The 19257-nt window shown below is 45.3% G+C and overlaps 1 protein-coding gene across 1 annotated transcript in view; it reads left to right on the forward strand.

Annotated features, from left to right (window-relative positions):
- Positions 1 to 2536: 2536 nt before the first annotated feature.
- GATA6 (GATA binding protein 6) overlaps positions 2537 to 19257 on the forward strand; it is a 33581-nt gene continuing 16860 nt past the window's right edge. The window contains exons 1-6 of the mRNA XM_006867291.1: positions 2537 to 2758; positions 4102 to 5277; positions 9885 to 10051; positions 14810 to 14935; positions 15868 to 15955; positions 16054 to 16157. Coding sequence (XP_006867353.1) covers positions 4140 to 5277; positions 9885 to 10051; positions 14810 to 14935; positions 15868 to 15955; positions 16054 to 16157 — 1623 coding nt within the window. The 5' untranslated portion in view covers positions 2537 to 2758; positions 4102 to 4139. The remainder of the gene's footprint in view (positions 2759 to 4101; positions 5278 to 9884; positions 10052 to 14809; positions 14936 to 15867; positions 15956 to 16053; positions 16158 to 19257) is intronic.

The following is a 19257-nucleotide window of genomic DNA, read 5'->3' on the forward strand; positions in this document are numbered from 1 at the left end:
TCCTTCGTTTGGTTGGAAAGGCAGATTAAAGAAAATAAAATTTGTGGCACTGAAAAGGAACAAACAATGATTTTTTTTTTTAATTTCTCCGTTTTGTTTTAGGCTTTTTTTTTTTAAAGAAAGAGTTGGGAGTCTCGAGGGGCATATGGCAAGTCCCTTCCCGAGCCCCGAGAGCCCGAACGTTGTCGAGTCGGTCTATATTTGCTCCAGTCGCGCTGCCAACCTGCGGGAAGAGCAAGTCAGTGGTGCTTATTAACGTTGGTCAACAGAAATGCTCACAGGCACCTCTTGGACTTGGAAACACAAAGAAACGGGTTAGGCTCTTGCCCTGGCTCGGCTCTCGCCGGGGTTCAGTCTCCGCCGGCTTAGGCTTGGAGGCAGTAAAACTCACTTTGATAATGAATTTATTTGCTACTTCTTTGTAAACCACCTCACTGAGATCTGAGTTGATTTTTTAAAAGTTACTTTCAGAAGCAAACCTGAGAAACATTATTTCAAAACAAAGAAAATCAAATGCCCACAATATTTTTGAAATTGCTTACAAATGAATTTCTGAAAAACGCACTCCACTTAGAAATTATTCGGAAATCACAAAAGAACCAAAAGGAAGGCATTTTAAAGCCCCGGTCGGAGTAGAGAGGCCATCAGACGCTGGGGCTCTCTGTTCTGGTAGTCGCATTCGATCGAATTTAGGTTAAAATTTAAATACCCTGGATCCTGCTTTAGTCGCTAGACTCCGTTTCAGAGTTTTCTACCTTCAACTTTCCTTAAATGCTGCCACAGTGAACCTGGGAGCCAACGCAGTGATTGGGGGAGGCAAGGAAGACTGTAATAAAAGTGACTAAATTGGACCAGAACGGTTTATGGAGTTCCTCAGTAGCAATTAAAAATTCAGAAGTGTTTAGCAGCAATTTACAACGATCAATGAAAAAAAGATGAATTATCGCCAACTTCCCCGATTCTGCGCTCCTCCTCCCCAGCTTCCAGGCTCTACTCCCTGCCTACCCTCCCACTTCCATCCCCAGGAACCACAAGTTCACAAAACTCACTGTTAAATTGGGAGAAGGATACACTTGCGAGATCTCACAGACGTTGGCAACCATGCTTTTACAATGCACCTACTTACCTCTGCTCAGCTCTGCTTTCACGGACCCAACTGGAAAAAACACACAAAAACCAAAATATATATGTATATATACCTCAAATGCTTTCAGGGAGACTGACCTCTAGAAAAATCATTGAATTCGATTTACCTGTGTAAAAAAAAATAAAGTAAAAATCCATCCCACAAAACAACTCCCGTCCTAATTAAATTCTTTCTCGGGAGTCTCTTGGGGACCTGTCTGTCGGAAGAAATCCTTTTTGTGAACGAAAGGGAGCGAGGCATAGATCACGGCTCCAGTGGCTGACGAGCCTGCGGCCGCGCGAGTCGTTACTGACAGATCGGCGCTGATAACCCCGCGACGTTCATTTCCAGTCACTTTGCCCGCTCAGGATCGTATCAGTTTGTACACAGTTGTGATAACCATTTGGAGGGAGCGAAGAAGGGGTGTGTTTGTAGGGAGGGGTGGGGAGGGGAGCGGTGATTTTGCTCTGGATCTAGAGGTGACCTCCCTCCCTTTTCTCCCCCACCCCCAAAGTATTATCTGTAACTTACCTGAAGTTCTCCAGGAAAAGCTCAGAGCAAATGGGACCTCATTAAGAGGGTCTCCGAACACAGTGGGCGTGGAAGCACTTTAAGTACATCACCATCGATTATCCTTAAAATACACTACCACCCCGAATTAAAAGATCCTAAAGGTTAGCTGAGGAGTGGAAGTTCCCGAAACCCAGGAATTTACTATATATTTTTTTAAGAACAGAGAAGGTCGAGGGAGCGGGGCACCAGAGCTTCACGTTTCCCAGACCTTAGGAACTTCGAACTTCGACAGCCAGCGGGACCCCAGAGTCCATTGAAAGGACCGGGAAAACTAAAGGTCGGTCGCAAACTATTTCAGAGCAAACAGTTCATTTAACTTGGCGGGATGGGCAGAGAGGGCCTGCGGGCAAAACACTTTCCCCCTTGCTCTGGGGGCGCCCTGACCCAACAACTGGTGAGTTCCTCCCCGCGTCGCTACTGCGCGGGGCTATGCACAGCCAACTCCTCCCGTGCCGCGGCTCTCCCCGCCCCCCTCCTCCGAGCGCTGGTGCGTAACTGGGGGCGCAGGAAGGCGGGGTGCTCCAGCCGGCAGGATGGGGCGGGTCGCCAGTCAGCCAAGGCAGGCGTTCTGCAGCGTCGGCCCCTCCCCTGGCGTCCTCGGGCCCCGCGCCCCCTAGGTGGACTACCCCGCACTTAGGGGACCGAGTTCCCCGCTCGGCCCACGCCCGCAGGCTGCGCGGCGCTCATTGTCTGCCCTGGGCGGCGCGCTCCCCTCCCCCCGTCGTCCCCTCCCCACCCTCTTTTTTCTCCTCCCCTTGCTCCCTCCTCCTTCTCTTCGTCTTCACCTCCAGCGCCCAGCTGCTCACAGAGCTCAGTTCCGACCCACAGCCTGGCACCCTTCGGCGAGCGCTGTTTGTTTAGGGCTCGGTGAGTCCAATCAGGAGAGCAGGCTGCAGTTTTCCGGCAGAGCAGTAAGAGGCGCCTCCTCTCTCCTTTTTATTCACCAGCAGCGCTGCGCAGACCCCGGACTTGCGCTCGACCGCAGGCGTCCTCGGCTTCTCTCCACGCTCGGGAGCACCCTCCACTGCAGCTGTTCTCCATGCGCAGCGTCCGCCAGAGGTTCGGCTTCTTTCCTTACTCTCTCCGCTTGGCTCCTAATCACCCCGTGCCTCTTAGGTCGCTTGGCTTCGGGCTCTCCAGCGCTTTCCCGGCCGCTCAGTTGACTCTGAGGCTTTCTCCGTACTCCTTCCGGCAGTCTCTATTGGCTCCCAGGTTCTCGGGGTACCGCTGACCAACTTCTGGTGTCTTTTCCTCTCCCTGAAGCGCTTATCTGCGCGCAGCCTTATCTCCGATTTATCTCGGCGTGAAGGGGCGGGAGCCGGTAGTCTGGCGGGCAGAGAAACTTATTTCTTGCTATCTAGCCCCGGTCTGTGTGTGGGCATTAATTTTAGTGTGGTTATCTCCAATGAGCCGAAGAGATTTAGAAAAACAGCTCCACGGAGGCCAGCCTAGCTGCATTTCTCTTACCACTCTCCACCCCTTTAGAGGCTCCTGTCATTCTTCCTGCTCTCCCTTTTGGGGTGGCCTCGTTCTGGGGCGGACTCACACCCGCCTGGCCTTTCCCACTTTCTGAGCTCTGCTCCACCCCGCTACGTCGGATTCAGAAACGTTCTGCTCTCCGCGGCTGGGGCTGGGGATGATTACCGGGCTGAGCGGGCGGTGGGCCCGGCCGGTCGCGAGCCCTCATTCTGGTGGCCGCAGACGCGGGCCATGCCCAAGGTGTGACGCTCCCGGGGGAAGCATTGAAGGCATGAGACGCCCGCACTGTAGGCTCTTGACAGAAGGTCCGGGACTGCCCGTCTCCGCCCTGACGCCCCACATTCCCAGTGCTGCGTTGAATTTCTCTCTCCCGTTCGGTCTCGCCGCAGTCCAGGAAGCGCTGGGACAGCCAGTTTAGGAGAACGCGCCGGTTTCGTTTTGGGGTGGGAAGTACGTTGCTTTTCTTGAGCTCACGGCTTTAAGCGAAGAGCCTCGCAGTGAGAGGCATTGCACCTGAGGGTGACCCGGAGGGAGGCGGGATGTGGCTGCGCGAATACGCGCAGCTGCTTTTGCGTGTCATCGGCCGAGAAGGAGCCTTTTGGGGAGGAAGGAAAACCAAGGCAGCTTCGCCGTCACTCATGGATTCTGGCGCGCATAGAGTAAGGATGCTGAGGAGCGGCAGGAGTGGAGAACGAGGGGACTGGGAGTGGTACGGGTGAGGGAGTTGGGCTATCGGTGATCCTTCGGGATCTTGTGGCGGCTGCGCAGGCTTGATTCCCAGCTCCCTCCCCCAACCCCTGCGTCCTGAGTCGAAACCGGATCTTTGTGAAGTCTTTAGATTACGGAGTCAGGATGAGTTGTTTTACGACCTGCATTTTTGGTAACGCCTCTTTATTTCTGTGCCCCCCTCCACCTCACCTTAGGAGCTAGAAGTCAGCTGGGAAGCGGCTCCGGACCGTGGATGGCCTTGACTGACCGCGGTTGGAGCCTACCAAAGCGCTTCGGAGCCGCGGCTGCGGACGCCGGCGACTCGGGGGCCTTTCCAGCACGGGAACCCTCCACGCCGCCTTCCCCTATCTCCTCCTCGTCCTCCTGCTGCTCCCGGGGCGGGGAACGCGGCCTCGGCGGCGCCAGCAACTGCAGGACGCCACAGCTCGACACGGAGGCGGCGGCAGGACCCCCGGCCCGCTCTCTGCTGCTCAGCCCCTACGCTTCGCATCCCTTCGGCGTGCCCCACGGACCTTCGGCGCCCGGGGTCGCGGGCCCCGGGAGCGCCCTGTCGAGCTGGGAGGATCTCCTGCTCTTCACTGACCTGGACCAGGCCGCGACCGCCAGCAAGCTGCTTTGGTCCAGTCGCAGCGCCAAGCTGAGCCCCTTCGCCCCCGAGCAGCCGGAGGAGATGTACCAGACCCTCGCCGCCCTCTCCAGCCAGGGCCCCGGCGCCTACGACGGGGCGCCTGGCGGTTTCGTGCATTCGGCAGCAGCGGCTGCTGCAGCTGCAGCCGCGGCCAGTTCCCCAGTCTACGTGCCCACCACCCGCGTGGGGTCCATGCTACCTGGCTTGCCATACCTACAGGGGGCTGGCAGCGGGCCGGCCAACCACGCCGGCGGCGCGGGCGCACATCCTGGCTGGCCCCAGGCCTCGGCCGACAGCCCTCCATACGGCAGCGGTGGCAGCGCGGTGGGCGGCGGGGCCGCAGGGCCTGGCAGCGCCAGCTCGGCCGCGGCGCACGTTTCGGCGCGTTTCCCCTACTCGCCTAGCCCGCCCATGGCCAACGGCTCGGCTCGGGAGCCGGGAGGCTACGCAGCGGCGGGCGGCGGCGCAGGCGGCGCGGGCGGTGTGAGCGGCGGTGTGAGCGGCGGCGGGAGCCTGGCTGCCATGGGGAGCCGCGAGCATCAGTACAGCTCGCTGTCGGCTGCGCGGCCGCTGAACGGAACGTACCACCACCACCACCACCACCACCCAAGCCCTTACTCACCCTACGTGGGTGCGCCGCTGACGTCCGGCTGGCACGCAGGACCCTTTGAGACCCCGGTGCTGCACAGCCTACAGAGCCGCGCCGGAGCCCCACTGCCCATGCCTCGGGGCCCCAGCGCAGGTAAGGGTCACGTCGCAGCGTGAGAGAGAGATCCCAGGCAATGGGACTTTAGGGAGTGTGGGGGGGGGTCCATTTACTTCAGACCTATTTTCAGGGCTTTTCTTTATGGGTGCACAGGGGTCGACCCTAATGCGGGAAGGGTTTGTCGGCCTGTGACAGGGCGACTGGAACCTGGTACCCTGATGATGTGTGTCTGTTTTACTAAGTGTCTCGGTTCCTTTACATGTTTACCTGCGTTTTTGGAGAAGGACGTCCCCAGGACTTGTGGGATGGTAAATGGAGTTCAGCATTAGGGGGAAAAGAAGGGAATGAGGCAGAAAGAGAACTGACAGAGCTCCCCCAGCCCTAGTTGAGTGTCAGTGGGAGTGTAGTTTAAGGGAAGCATTGAGTATTGGACTTGCCCTTTTCTAAAATATATACACATACATAACTTGCAAGCCCAGTCTCACCCAACTAACTCTCAGGGAGGAGTTAGGGAGTAGTTGTGAGTTTTTGCTGAGGAAGAGGGTATTTGATTAAAAGAATCTAGAAAAGATGCGAGAACTCCTGGATGGGCTAGCCTTATTTAGGCCTTAGTGAGAGGGAAAGCTGGATAGGATTGTGGCATCTGTTGTAAAGGCAGGACCAGGACATTCTGGGGCTACCTGTCCCTGCTGCATCTCCTGTGGAAACCAAACTGGAAACAAGGGGTTAGGGTACTTTTTCCTCCAACCAATTTTCAGTTCCTTTTACGCTCTCATCCCAGGGACTGTGGGTGGAGTAGGATATTTGAGGTAGACTGGAAAACATAACTATCAAAATACCTGGAAACACTTCATTTTTGGAAAGCCTTCTGTTTTGTTCAAACGGGGTGAGAGAGTTGTGTTCCCTTGCTGGACAAAAAAGGCAGCATTCTGGGAGTCATTGGTGCTTTGCAGCTTTTACATGTACAGGTCTCTGATTTTATGTTTCACCTAGCTTGCTCCTTTGAGGGCAAACAAAGACTTTACTGCTTATATGTTTGAGGGGAGCGGTGGGGAGCCCCTGCAATCACAGAGATGGCAAAGTAGAGGGAGGCGTATTAGCTGAACTGTAATACCAGGTGTCTTTGCCTCCCCTTTGTTGTTGTTGTTAAGTTAGGGGACCTTTATTAGTTGGATAAAGTGGGCCATTGCTAAACTTAGGTTCAAAAGATGTAATGGAAACCTAAAGGTGAAGAAACTGATCAAAACAGCCCGCCCCCTCGTGTAATATTGGGCTTCTTGGCAACTAACTAGCCCTTCCCTTGCTTTCTTCAAGGGCTCTAAAACTTACTCCTCCTTCTTGCCCTACAAAACTTGCTCTGGAGACCTGACTCTCTGTGGGTAGAATGGCAGTGGGGAATCTTGTTAAACTTTGCTGGTAGATTGAGAGGTGAGAAAACAGAGATCAACCCTTCCTGAAGCATAGGGACCCAAGTCTGGCCCCCTGGAGCAGAGGGATCTTCAAAGAATGGGAAGCAAGTAGTGTGTGTGAGGAGGCTTTTGTTTGGCTGGAAGTCCCGGTAGGGAATCTGAAGGATATGTGAGTTGGGTGGGGGCAGATGCAGTTTGAGCGGGACCCTGGAGCTCTGCCTGTTTTCTGGACATACCTTAGCTTGATAGCCAAGTTCCTTTCCTCTAGTCCTCCAGCAAGTTTTAGGATAGGATGAGAAAGGGTAATCCTAAAGAGAATCTGAGCCTTCCAATGTTTTAACTGATGCTGTCGGAAAAGTCCTTTAAGAGGCAGTATGGGACAGTTAACAATTTTTCCTTTACTTTTCATCTTAGCCTGTTCATTCACCAGTTTTCTCACCTTTGGGGCAGTGCACTGCAAAATTAGGGAAGTGTTATGTATACTTTGTTGTTATTGTGTGCCGTGGAGTTAGTTCCGACTCTGTGACTCTGTGTGACCCTGTACTGGGTTTCCGAGGCTGTAAATCTTTACGGGAGCAGCTGGTAGTTTCGAACTGCTGACCTTGGGGTTAGCAGCCTGATTTGTAACCACTAGGCTACCAGAGTTCCTTGTTATGTAGATTAAGACTGTTTAAAAACCAAAATTGGAAGGTGTTTGAGAGCACCCAGCTTTTGCAAAAAGGGTCTGTTAGGAAAGCAGGAACCTACAAGCATTCAAGCCTGCTTTTTTTTGAATGGAAGCAAATGACCCAAACTTTGCCTGTTGTCTCAGGTGTTCTGTCACATGCTCGAGGAACCTTGTTCCCCATCTCCCCTCCCCCAGCTTCCTAGCTAGATTCTGTCTTTCCACTTTTATTTTTTTAAAACAATCTTTTTTTGGTGGTGGGGTGGGGAGGGAGGCAAGCTCTTTTAATTGGTTTGAGCAAACACCAGGGCTAAAATGAGCACTGGGCTTTCTCAAAGTGCAGCGTTGGAGGCCCTCTGGGAGACCTCCTTACCCCTCTCCTTTGACCCTGGAGGTGGGGTGGGGTGGGTCCTGGGTGAGTTCCTGCACCCACCTAAGATCCCGCTCTGGATCCTGAGACACCACACAAAGTCCTTTCGCTAGAGTCCAACCTTCCCTAAGAGCAACTGAAATAGCCATGTTTGGAGACAAAGATGATGTTGAATAAGGAAAAATTGATGAAGATGCTTTCAGCACCATCAGATTTTATACTTTTAATAAAAAAAACAGGTGTTCCTCCTCCCCAGTTTTAATCAGATTTAAAGATTCTAATTTCTGGATGAAGGGGGTAAAGGAGGAGAGGTAGGAAAGGAACAGGAGCAATCAATTTAATTAATAATAAGCAAACATCCTAGATTTTATTTCTTAAAAAAGGATATCTTTGCGTTTCCAGATGATTTAGTAAGTCTACTTGGGGAGTTCATACTGTCTCTCCTGGGAGTCTTTGTTGTTTCCAGCACTGAGCAAAGGAGGCCAGGCACAGGGCTGGGTTTTCCAGGGAATGCCCCACTATATGGAGAGGGGCTCTGATAGGTAACATTTTAAAGTCAACAACAAAGACAAATACCTTGTTTAACTTCAGTGTCCTTGAAGTCTTGAGCATTTTACTGATTACCATAGTCAATAGTGGCTTTTAGGGTCGAGAAGAATAAATCTTTGTGATGTGTTTGTAAGTTGCAGTATCCCATGACAACTTTGAACTCCGATTTATGTAGGATGCTAGTTTCTTTCAAACTGGAAAGGAGAGTTGCTTTTTAAGGCAAACAGTACTAATGGAATTAAAGAGTATTTATGCTAAAGTAGCATTTAAATAATTTTACAACAAAAGGTTGCTGGTAGACTTAAACTGTAAGCAGCTGGGAATGGGAGGGAATAGAAAGGCTCATTAGCACATAGAATCCTCAAATAAAACTTCTCTAAAGTCTAATGTCTATTTACTTTTAAAAGTGATTTATAAATGTTCCTTAAAGAATGCTAATTTGCAATATTTAAACCCTCTATAATATAAAAAACCCTAAGTAGAAACCCTTTAATTACATTTTAAATTAATAACTACCCATTCATTTTAGATAATCTGTTTGTCCTTATTTAAGCTACTTGAGGAGCTCTGGTATGTAGTGGTTAGGAATCGGGCTGCGAACTGCAAGTTCAGCAGTTCGAAACTACCAGTTGTTCTGTGGGACAAAGATGAGGTTTTCTGCTCCTGTAAAGATTTACAGCCTCGGAAACCCTATACAGGGTCACTATTGAGTAGGAACCCACTCCACTGCACATAACAAACTACATGAAGTGAAGAAATGAATGTTACAAGTTTATTCTTAAGAGTTTTAAAAGTGAGTTTAGATTAATTGTAAAATTTGAAAACTAACCTAATGATGACATAATAAAACACATTTAAATAGGTTGAGAACATTAAGATTTTAGTGTAGAAAAATAGTTAACAGTTTGTTTGAATTTAGCAATGGGAAGCTCTCAGTAGCTTTCTCCATCAATAAAGTTAGCAAGCATATGTAGAAATTTTACAGATAGAAGCAAGTAGGCATGACCATAAAATTTACCAATCTGTGTTTTTAATGTTAGTGCTATTTTCCTCAGAGGAGACCTGAGGAAATCAATTGGCATAAGTGTCCAATAACAGTATTTCCAGTTTCACTTGTATTATTTTTATTTGGGGAAAAGGTTTGTAAGGACGAGCAGCAGATAAAGAAAATGGCTTTAAAAAGTATCTGAGAAAGAAATAAGGTCGACACATTGTATCCCTGAGTATTTGTGGGCTGAAACGTAACTTAGTGGTCAGTATTAATATTATATAGCTTGTTAGGGTTTGGCCAGTGGCATATTGTACTCATGATGGATTCCAATTTGGGGAAAGCTTGGATACAACCAGAGATAAGGGTTCACGGAGCTCACACCAACCTCCCCACAGAGAGAACAGAAATGATTTCCGACTCTTGTTTTTTGCACTATTTCAATTTTCTGGAGGTTTCCACTAGCTCATCGCTCAGGGGGTGCTTAAGTATCGCGCAAATGGTCAACTGATCAATGGCAAGGCAATCAAACGTCCGGAAAGGCGGGTCAGGGAGTCAGGGCAGCGCCCGCCCTTGAGGGGGCTTTCCCGGGAACTAGCAGGCTGTGCGTACCCTTGGGGAGGGGCGGGCATGGCGCGCCTGACCCGGGTCTCTCCCCCACAGATCTGCTAGAGGACCTGCCCGAGAGTCGGGAGTGCGTGAACTGTGGCTCCATCCAGACGCCGCTCTGGAGGCGGGATGGCACCGGTCACTACTTGTGCAACGCCTGTGGGCTCTACAGCAAGATGAACGGCCTCAGCCGGCCCCTCATCAAGCCGCAGAAACGCGCGGTGAGTCGTCCCACCTTCCCCTCCGGCCGGGCTCGGGGTCACCGCTCGTTGCTCCCTTCCCAGCCCCTGCCCGCGCCGTCACCCCGGGCTTGGGCGGTGCGAGCAGGTGCGGCTCGGGCAGTTTCAGCCGGGCCCCAGGCACCCGACTGCATGTCGCTGGGCCCTTACCCAAGCTCAGGAGAGTAGGTTGCCCCGACCTCAGAGTTAGGGGGAGCAGCCAGCCATTTTCTGTAAATTTACAGATCTGGCCCGATGGCGTTCATTGAAAAGGGAGGTGTAATGTGCTACCATTTTTTTTTTTTTCCTTAAAAAGAACGAGTAGATATTTACATATCACAGTGAAATAATTCTGGAAGGATACACAGAAAATTGGTAATGGTGATAATTTCTGGAGCGAAAAACTGAGTTCCGCCCAAGGTCAGGTGAAGGGAAGGAGACTTTTTCCCCCCACTGTACTCTTCGGTCTGGTTTGGTTAAAAAATGTGATTTCTCTGTGTGTAAGCAAGCCATGTTCGTTTACATTTCCCTCAATAGAATATGACAACAAAAGTGTTCTTTACCCTCCACAAAACCTCATTCCGGGTCTCCTGTTCTGTACCTTTTCTCCTCATTTTAGCCCCAAATTCCATACATATTTTGGATTGGTGAAAATTTATTTATTAACCGCTTTTACTTGAAATCGGACTGAGAACTAGAGAAAAAGCATACTCTTCTCAAGTTGAGGTTTTTCACAAGTTTGAGAGCATTTTACCCTCTTTTAAAGTGGAAATTCTGGTTTTCTTCGTGGATTCATCTCACATTGTCATTATGGGTGTTTATTAGCAGGAGAAGGGAGTATTTACTTCTATAGTGATTACGGAAATAAATGATAAGTATTCACAATCCCCACTATAAAGTTAACATTTGCTTAGCCAAGTACTCATATTGTTACCTTTTAAGTAAAATATTTTAGTTGTTGACTTCTTCAATATCCAAGTAATTTATTTAATTATTATACTCTAATTAGCAGAAACAAATGCTACACATGTTGTTTGTGTTAAATAGATTAGCGGGAAATTGCATCACAATGTCAGTCTGACACCTTAAAGAGAAGCAATTAGGTTTATGGTTGTTTTGTTTTTAATGCATGTAAAATAAAGTGGCTGAGGTTAATTTAATGAGTTCATGTGTGGTTAAATTTATTACAACCTCTCACAGCTTAACATTTTCTTTCAAAGGCATCCTTAACTTCAGTGTGTGACTCCATGGTTTTCATGCATTCATTGTATTTAAAAAGATGAAAGTAGTCCATAGAATGATTACAGAGAAATTTCTTGTTTAATGAAATTTATTACTGGGGAGAGCAAGGAAAGGAAAAAGGCAAATTCAGCTGAGTACTACTAGATGAGTTCTGAAAGGTAACATTTTCTTAAGATTGAGTGAACAGCTGGTAGAATGTTGTTGTTAAGTACTGTCAAGTGGGTCGGTTCCGATCCATAGCAATCCTTTATAGAGTTTCTGCGGAGCAGCAGCTGGTGAGCTTGAACCACCAGCTTTGCTGTTCAAACGGCTTTGCAGTCTGGTGCATTAACCCACAGCGCCACACCAGGACTCTCTTTGAATACAAGTTGAATTATAAATTTGACCTAGTAACTTGCATATTACTGCCATTTGTTTTGTGCCCTTTGGGGTGAAAATAACTATTGCCAGGAAGAAAACAGTCTTTAACATCTCTGAATCAATTAATTTTCCTTTATGTGTGGCAGGTGTCCTGGCAGCGACCAAGGTCAGCCAATATGTTTTGTAAATGGGTTATAAATGATCCCAATTGAAGGGTGTGTCACTATCAATTAATTCTCCTTGCAGACTTCTTATTTATGGTTTTGATGGATCTCACTTAGTTCTCAGAAACAGAGTGTTGAACCCGAGTTTGTTTAGCCAGCAGTACAGAACCAATCACTATGAATTTGAACTTGTAATGCATTGCAAAATGGGCGGTTTATGGTGTAACTTGAATTCCTTGTCATTGATGAGTACAACTGAGATCACTTGTTACAAGGAACTTTTATAACCCATTCACCTTCATTTCACATGTTTATGAGGACTGACTTCACTTATGATCTGCAGTTAACAGTCATAAAGGTCTTTGTTATAATGGCAAATTCTGATAACAAGTTTGCTTCACATTGGCTCCAAATTCCACTGTAAACTGTCACAAATGGCTTATTTATAAAATAAACCTTCTTGCCCCTTAGTTTAATGATTTCACATTTATAAAAAGGAAGGGATGCTCTCCTAGGAAATTAAAATTTCTTTCAATAAAAAAGAGGAAAAGAAAGAAAAAGAAGCCCCATGTATAAGGTTTTATTACTGTTCTTTCATCATTTTAGCAAAGCAGTACACCAAATACTATTCCTGTTAGCCAGGCACATTCATTTCTACCAAAAGTCAAATAGATGCTTTTCTTAACACTTACTTAAAAATGGTATAATGCTAAAAGGTTTACCAGTGTCTCTTTGTTTTTATAACTTGTCTGGAAAGAGTACTGCTAAAGTAATACAACAGGATGTGAATTGTAAATGCAAAAATCAATTTTGTCTCTTAAATTTGCAGGCAAAGGATTTGAATGTCACTATCTTCTAATCTGAATGGTCATGCATGCTCCATTTATATTTTTGTTGTCCATTCTTTTCAGCTTCTTTAGTTTAATAAGATTAATCAGCCTATTTAAATTTTTTATTAATTTGCCGTACATTTCAGTTTCCTTTGGTCTCTGAGTTTTTCCCTAAAGTCTTTATTACTAATTATAAAAAGTCATAATGTACTTTTTAATAGGTGGTAATTTAGATAATTTATAGACAAACTGGATATTTTGCTATCTAGAGGAGAGAATTTTACTAGCTTAAAATTTCATTCTTTATAATTCACACAATAGTTTTGGGCAATAAATTCCTCTTAAGGTTGTTATAAGCATAAAGGGAATGTGGAAATGGGAGTAACAGACAGTTGGCTGTTCCTGGAATGACAGTTAATGCTTTGTATGAACAAAGTGAGTTTAGTACCCACAGGGTAAATATTAGCATCATTGTGTAGAAGGCAATATCAGTATTAAAGTATTGATGTAAGATTTACTTTATCCATGTAAAACGTTTAAAAAAACCTAGCAAGCCATTATGGTAGCTATGAAATATATTTTTAAAATACTGTTACAAGTTTTAAAATTTAATTCTCAAGAACCACTTCTAGTAACATACATAAAAACCCACTGCCATTCTGGCTCATTGCAACCCTATAGGACAGCTGACTTGCTGCTTAGAGTTTCTGAGCCTGTATAGTTTTACGGGAGCAGACTGCCTCATTTTTCTCCTGGGAAGGGGCTGGTAAGTTTGAACCTCTGACCTACCTTGTAGCTAGCAGCCCAACACTTAACCCACTGTGTCAAAAGGGCTCTTTATTAACATGCATGTTGTTAAGTGCCATCCAGTCGGTTCAGACTTACAGCAACCATGTATGGGTTTCTGAGGCTTTAGATCTTTGCTGGAGAAGAGAGCCTCATTTTTCTCCAGCAGCTAGCAGGCTTGAACTTCTGGATCTTGTGGTTTGCAGTTCAGCACTTACAGTATGGAACCACCATGCTACCTTATTAATTTGCATAGTTGTGGTTAAGTGCCATCAAGTCAGTTCCAACTCGGTGACCCTGTGTAGTTTTTTTTTGAAGAGTGGCTGGTGACCTTAAACTCCTGACCTTGGGGTTCAACCTGACCTTGCAATCCAGCGCATTAACATGCAGCACCACATCAGGACAACCTGAATTGTTGTTGTTTTTAAGTGCTGTTGAGTCGGTCCTGACCCATAGCGACCCTGTATAGGGTTTCCGAGGAGCAGCTGGGTGAGCTTGAACTGCTGACCTTGCCGTTCAAACAGTTTTGCAGTCTGGTGCATTAACCCACAGCACCACACCAGATTTCCATTAACCTGCATAGGCCCTTCTAAATTTTCTGAAATACAGATCTGGTTCATTTTCAGGACAAGCAGAGGCAACTTAAAGCCACTTAGCACATCTGTGGGAGGTTTGTGATTGAATTTTGTGACTCTTGTATTTCTTATCTGTGACCAAGGTTGTTGTTGTCTACTTGAGAGTTTTGGGGTATATTATTTTACTGATAGCCAGTTGTATGTTAACTTCTGGTGTGTATTGGAATATAATGCTACTTGTACAACCTTTAGAAAAATGAACCTAAATGCCCTTAAAGTAACAGTAATTATATTAGGAAAGCTCTTCTACATTCGTAAAGAAGAAACCGTCTGTGAAATTTTCTATATCATAATGCTAGTTAAGACTTTTGTAGTCAATTTCTTGGCCAATATTGAGCCCTGGTGCAGAGCTGTAGGAAAAGCACAAAGTGCTAACTTTGAGGTTGGCAATTCAAACCCACCAGCTACTCTCAGAAACTATATACGGGGTTGTTGTAAATCCAACAGACTCGATGGCACACAGCAGTATTCTATAATTGTTTCTCAGGTTTTTTTTTCTAGAATCTATGGTAATATGCTGGAGCAAATTATATGTTTTGGGTGGAGCACGCTAGTTAAAGACCAGGAAGGCCAACCTAATTACACTTCAAATGTTTTTCAAGGGACATTTCATTTATTATAATAAACCCAGATACATGCTTAGGTTGATCATAGCATCATGATCCAATGAAGTATGTAGCATATACATTAAAGTTATTTGTATTTTTACATTTACTCTCTTGTGCTGTGTTCTTTTGTTTTTAGCCTGCATCACGGCGGCTTGGATTGTCCTGTGCCAATTGTCACACCACAACGACCACCTTGTGGCGTAGAAACGCTGAAGGTGAACCTGTGTGCAATGCTTGTGGGCTCTACATGAAACTCCATGGGGTGCGCCATTTATTTTGCTTATGTGTGTATGTGTATCTGGTTAGTACAAGGTGGTTTCAGTTGTTTTAAAAGTACCCAAAGTACCCAGCAAATGAAAGGGCACAAAAGAGAAAAATGAATTTTTTTTTTTGAAATATACATTTCATTGAACCTAAATGCTATTAATTATAATATGAACCAAGGTCTTACTGAAACAAAAAAAAAAAAATGCTGTCAACTAAACTGAAGCCAATAAATTGACTTCAGAAGTCTTAACTAGCATTATGATATAAAAAATCACACACGTCCGTTGTGAGATACAATTTTTGAAATGTGAAAATGTACATTTTAGAATTGATAACTAATGCTAACCCCCTCTCTATTTATTGTGCACTCTGAGAACAAAAGCGAGAAGCCATAGACATGCACAATAACTGCTTTATATCTTTTATACTTAAAAAAAATTGGAATGTAGTCACATATATTTCTACAAAGGGATAATACACTTTAGAGTTAATAGTTTGGAAAACTATACTTCATTTTAAGTAATAACACACAATATAAACATATAAATCTCACAGAAAAATAACCTTATCTGTATAGGAGGAACAGAACAGAGAATCTTTTTGAGATAAAAAATATTAATTCAGTAGTTTTGCTTCACAAATTGGAATTATTTAAAATAGTGAACATTAATTTGGAGCAATGAACTTTTCCTGACAAATTATCTGATAATCTCTGAAAGAATCTTTGGTTGATTAATGAAAAGTGTTGCCATGTAATCTATTGAATGTATATAAAATCTTGGATTGAAATTTATGCCAAATTCTTTTAAATTAGGGTTGTTCATATAAGGGTTGAGTGTTTACTTTGATTTTTTTCCCCCAATATGATATTTATTAAACTTGTGGACTATATGAAAACAACAACAAAAAAACCCACCAAACTTTTAGGTGCCCCGGCCGCTTGCTATGAAAAAAGAGGGAATTCAAACGAGGAAACGAAAACCAAAGAACATAAATAAGTCAAAGGCTTGCTCTGGTAAATATAATGAAATGCTATTTAATTAATTGTAAAGTATTTGCCAACTTTAATAACAAGTGTATGTATATTTACAAGGTTAATCTTAACTGTTACAGGTAATACTAATAATTCAGTTCCTATGACTCCAACTTCCACCTCCTCTAACTCTGAAGATTGCAGCAAAAACACTTCTCCTACAACACAACCTACAGCCTCAGGGGTAAGTGTTAAAGTGGTACTAGTAAAAACAGTGCCCAGTAAACTCTTTCTGGGCTACTAGTGGGTGGCTGTTCAGTATATTATCTCTAATTTTATCTTGTTTGGTAGTACAATAATCTAAACCAACATTCAGTTTAGTTAGCTGATACCTAAGAATAGTTTTTAGAGGAAATTACATTTATGTGAACAAAATGACAAATTTTAAGTACTTTACAGACCTCTTAATTAAGATCTATTATCAGTTTTTAATGGTTAAATTAGCCTAAATACAAGCCTAAGTTTTGATTTGAAGGTCTTAAACTGTTTTATTTTCAAGCTTTTATCTGAGTTATTTCTAACATACATCAGAAAAACTTCCAGGTTAATGGATTCCGTATATCGCAGAGCTGATGACATTTAAAGTTACTTTTGCTTATCAACTCCAAGTTTTTCCTTTTTTTTCTTTTTATTAATCATCTACCCAAATCAAAGCTTGTCATTGGTGTTGACTGATCTCCTTTCACCCAGATATTCTCATTCAGAGAGCTCTTGACTTGTGCCTAGGCTTATTACAGAGCAACAAACCCAAGAGCCATTGGTGCCATTGAGCACTGAGAAAGATGCCCAGGGTCTCTGCCAAGGTCATGTAGGTAGTTTTGTACAGCCATGGAGACTCCGTTTCATTGAGAGCATTTTTCCACCCTTGTGTTACCACGATTGTACTAGAATACTCTTTAAAAATTGCTGAGCCTTACCCCACACTCTGATGTGCTGTAAGGTAAGCACAGAACTGGTAATTGAAAGGGCGACATTTCAAATCCACTAGCCACTCTCAGAAACCCTATACAAGGTTGCTGTGAGTTGGAACTTAACTCCACCTCTCAGTTAGATTCAGGGTAGGGCCGTGGGCTTTAATAAGTAGTGCCCTTGAGTCAGTTTCGACTCAACAATGACCCTGCCCTGTATATGGCTTCCTTTCTGGCAACAGTCTAGTGCTTATCCTACAGCACCACAGTATTAAACACCAACATTTAAATCCCTGCTTACTTAATGACTGAATTATTTGAGGTATTTAAAAAATATATGTATAGATTCCTAGCTCCCACCCTGGAATCTCTGGGCGTGGGGCTTGGAAATGTTTTAACCAGTGCCCCGGGGTGAAATTTAAATCATTGCCTTGGGGTAAAATTTAAATCATTGCCCTGGAGCTGTGTGTGAGCTAGTGTTTGGGAAACAGTCCTTGTGTTTTGATTGACTTAAACAATTTAATTGACTTTCAATTAAATATTTAGAACAAAAACGTTAAATGTTTGTTAAAATTGCATAATCTCTTTGTCCTCTTGCCTTAATTCTTTTGGGTGACATAAATTGAAAGTGTTTCACAAAGGAAAACATCTTTCAGTTGTCTTTATGTTAGTTTCTGGCCTTTTGTAAAAATGGACCTTGGTTTAGGGTGTTTCTGACAGACTGGTTAGATGCATCATTTTTCAAGGCTCTCAGGTGATAAATAGAACATTGCATGTGTGGAAATAAAAGACCTAGAATTATTGTAAAATGTGCTTTATTATACCTGCATCCTCAGAAGCAATTATCTAGCGAAATGAGGCAAAACAATGTTGTGGTTTTCCAAAGCCCTCAGGAGCACTTAAGTTTATGGCCTGGTGTATGTAAATCACCAGTGAAGTGACCTTGCTCCCCTGTCCTGACCACTATTGTAATGGCCATAACGTGTAATTTGAAGGACAAATGGCTCCAAAGGAAGATGGTGTTTGCCCAACAATGGACTTTGGGGGACAGTAGACCCTTTATTTGTTGTTGTTAAGTGCCACTGAGTCGGTTCTGACCCATGGTAACCCTATATAGGGTTTCCGATGAGCTGCATGTGAGTTTGAACTGCCAACCTCGTGGTTCAAACTGACTTTGCAGTCCAGTGCATTAACCCACAGCTCCACACCAGGATTCCTTTAGTAGGTGGGGCCAATTTTGCTCTTCCGGTTTTTGTGATGTAAATTTTCAAGATTGGCTGTTATTATAAGTCCAATCAATTAAACTCTGGGAGGAAATTTCAACCTTGCTGGGGCCTGGCTGGAAGAGGTGCCTGGGGAGATTGATGGCACTTCTGTGCTCTTTTGCTGTCCTGGGATCTCTCCAGAGATTGAGTGTGCATGAGGGTCCTCATCAGAAATTCAGTCCTCTGGGACAGATTGAGCTGTTAGCTGAGCTCTCTATGGGCAGTGTCCTTCAGCGGAAATCTCAATTCCCTACTAGAGACCAGGAGGCAAAACAAAAGGATTTTAGAGATTTGGGAATTTTGAGTGTAATTTACTCAAGGTCTTCCTTTGGCTGCAACACACTGGCCTGGGCAGCCGGTGCCGGACCCCGGGCAGCTAGGACTGATAGCTGTGAGCTGCAGTGCCTATTCACCGCTCCCAGGGCACGGGTGGAGTGTACCTGCTGGACTTCCATCCCCTCTGGGGCTCCTTCAGCAGACATCTGGCTTCTAGATTTGTAGGCTTTTTCTTACTGGCGAACCTGTTGGGTTGTTTCCAGAAACTGCTACCTGACTATGGAACTACGTTTATTTTGGAGAAACTGCTTTCAGAAACTGCCTTAAGAGTCATTGTAGCAGCTCCTTGTTGTTAAGTGCTGTGGGACCAGTTGCGACTCATTACTGACCCTGTAAAAGGTTTCCAAGGCTCTAAATCTTCGTGGGAGCAAAGGCCTCATTTTTCTCCTGTGGTACTGCTGGTGGGCTCAAACCGTGCACTTTGAAGTCAGGCCAGATCCACAGGTTATGTGGTGAGCCTTCTGCCGGTGGTCTCTAAGCCCTCCACGTGGTGCTCTGCAGCCGAGAAGTTATCTGCAGCAGCTGGCAGGAGCACTTTTAAGAGGCTGCTGTGTGGACAGATTGCAGTTTCCCATTTTGGTCCTGGTGTGTAGTATCTGAGGGAGGCTGACTCTGTCTCTGCCTATAGAGTATGGGGAAAGGTTGGAGGTGAAGACAATGTTAGCTCCACACGGCAAGGCTGTGTTCAGTATTTAGGACGGCACCTTAAGATCGTCGTTCCTGGTGCCACCTGTGATGGATGTGGCAGAATGAGTAATGCAGGGTTGTTATCCTA

Source organism: Chrysochloris asiatica, unplaced genomic scaffold, assembly GCF_000296735.1.
Source record: "Chrysochloris asiatica unplaced genomic scaffold, ChrAsi1.0 scaffold00103, whole genome shotgun sequence".
Taxonomy (NCBI): Eukaryota; Metazoa; Chordata; class Mammalia; order Afrosoricida; family Chrysochloridae; genus Chrysochloris; species Chrysochloris asiatica.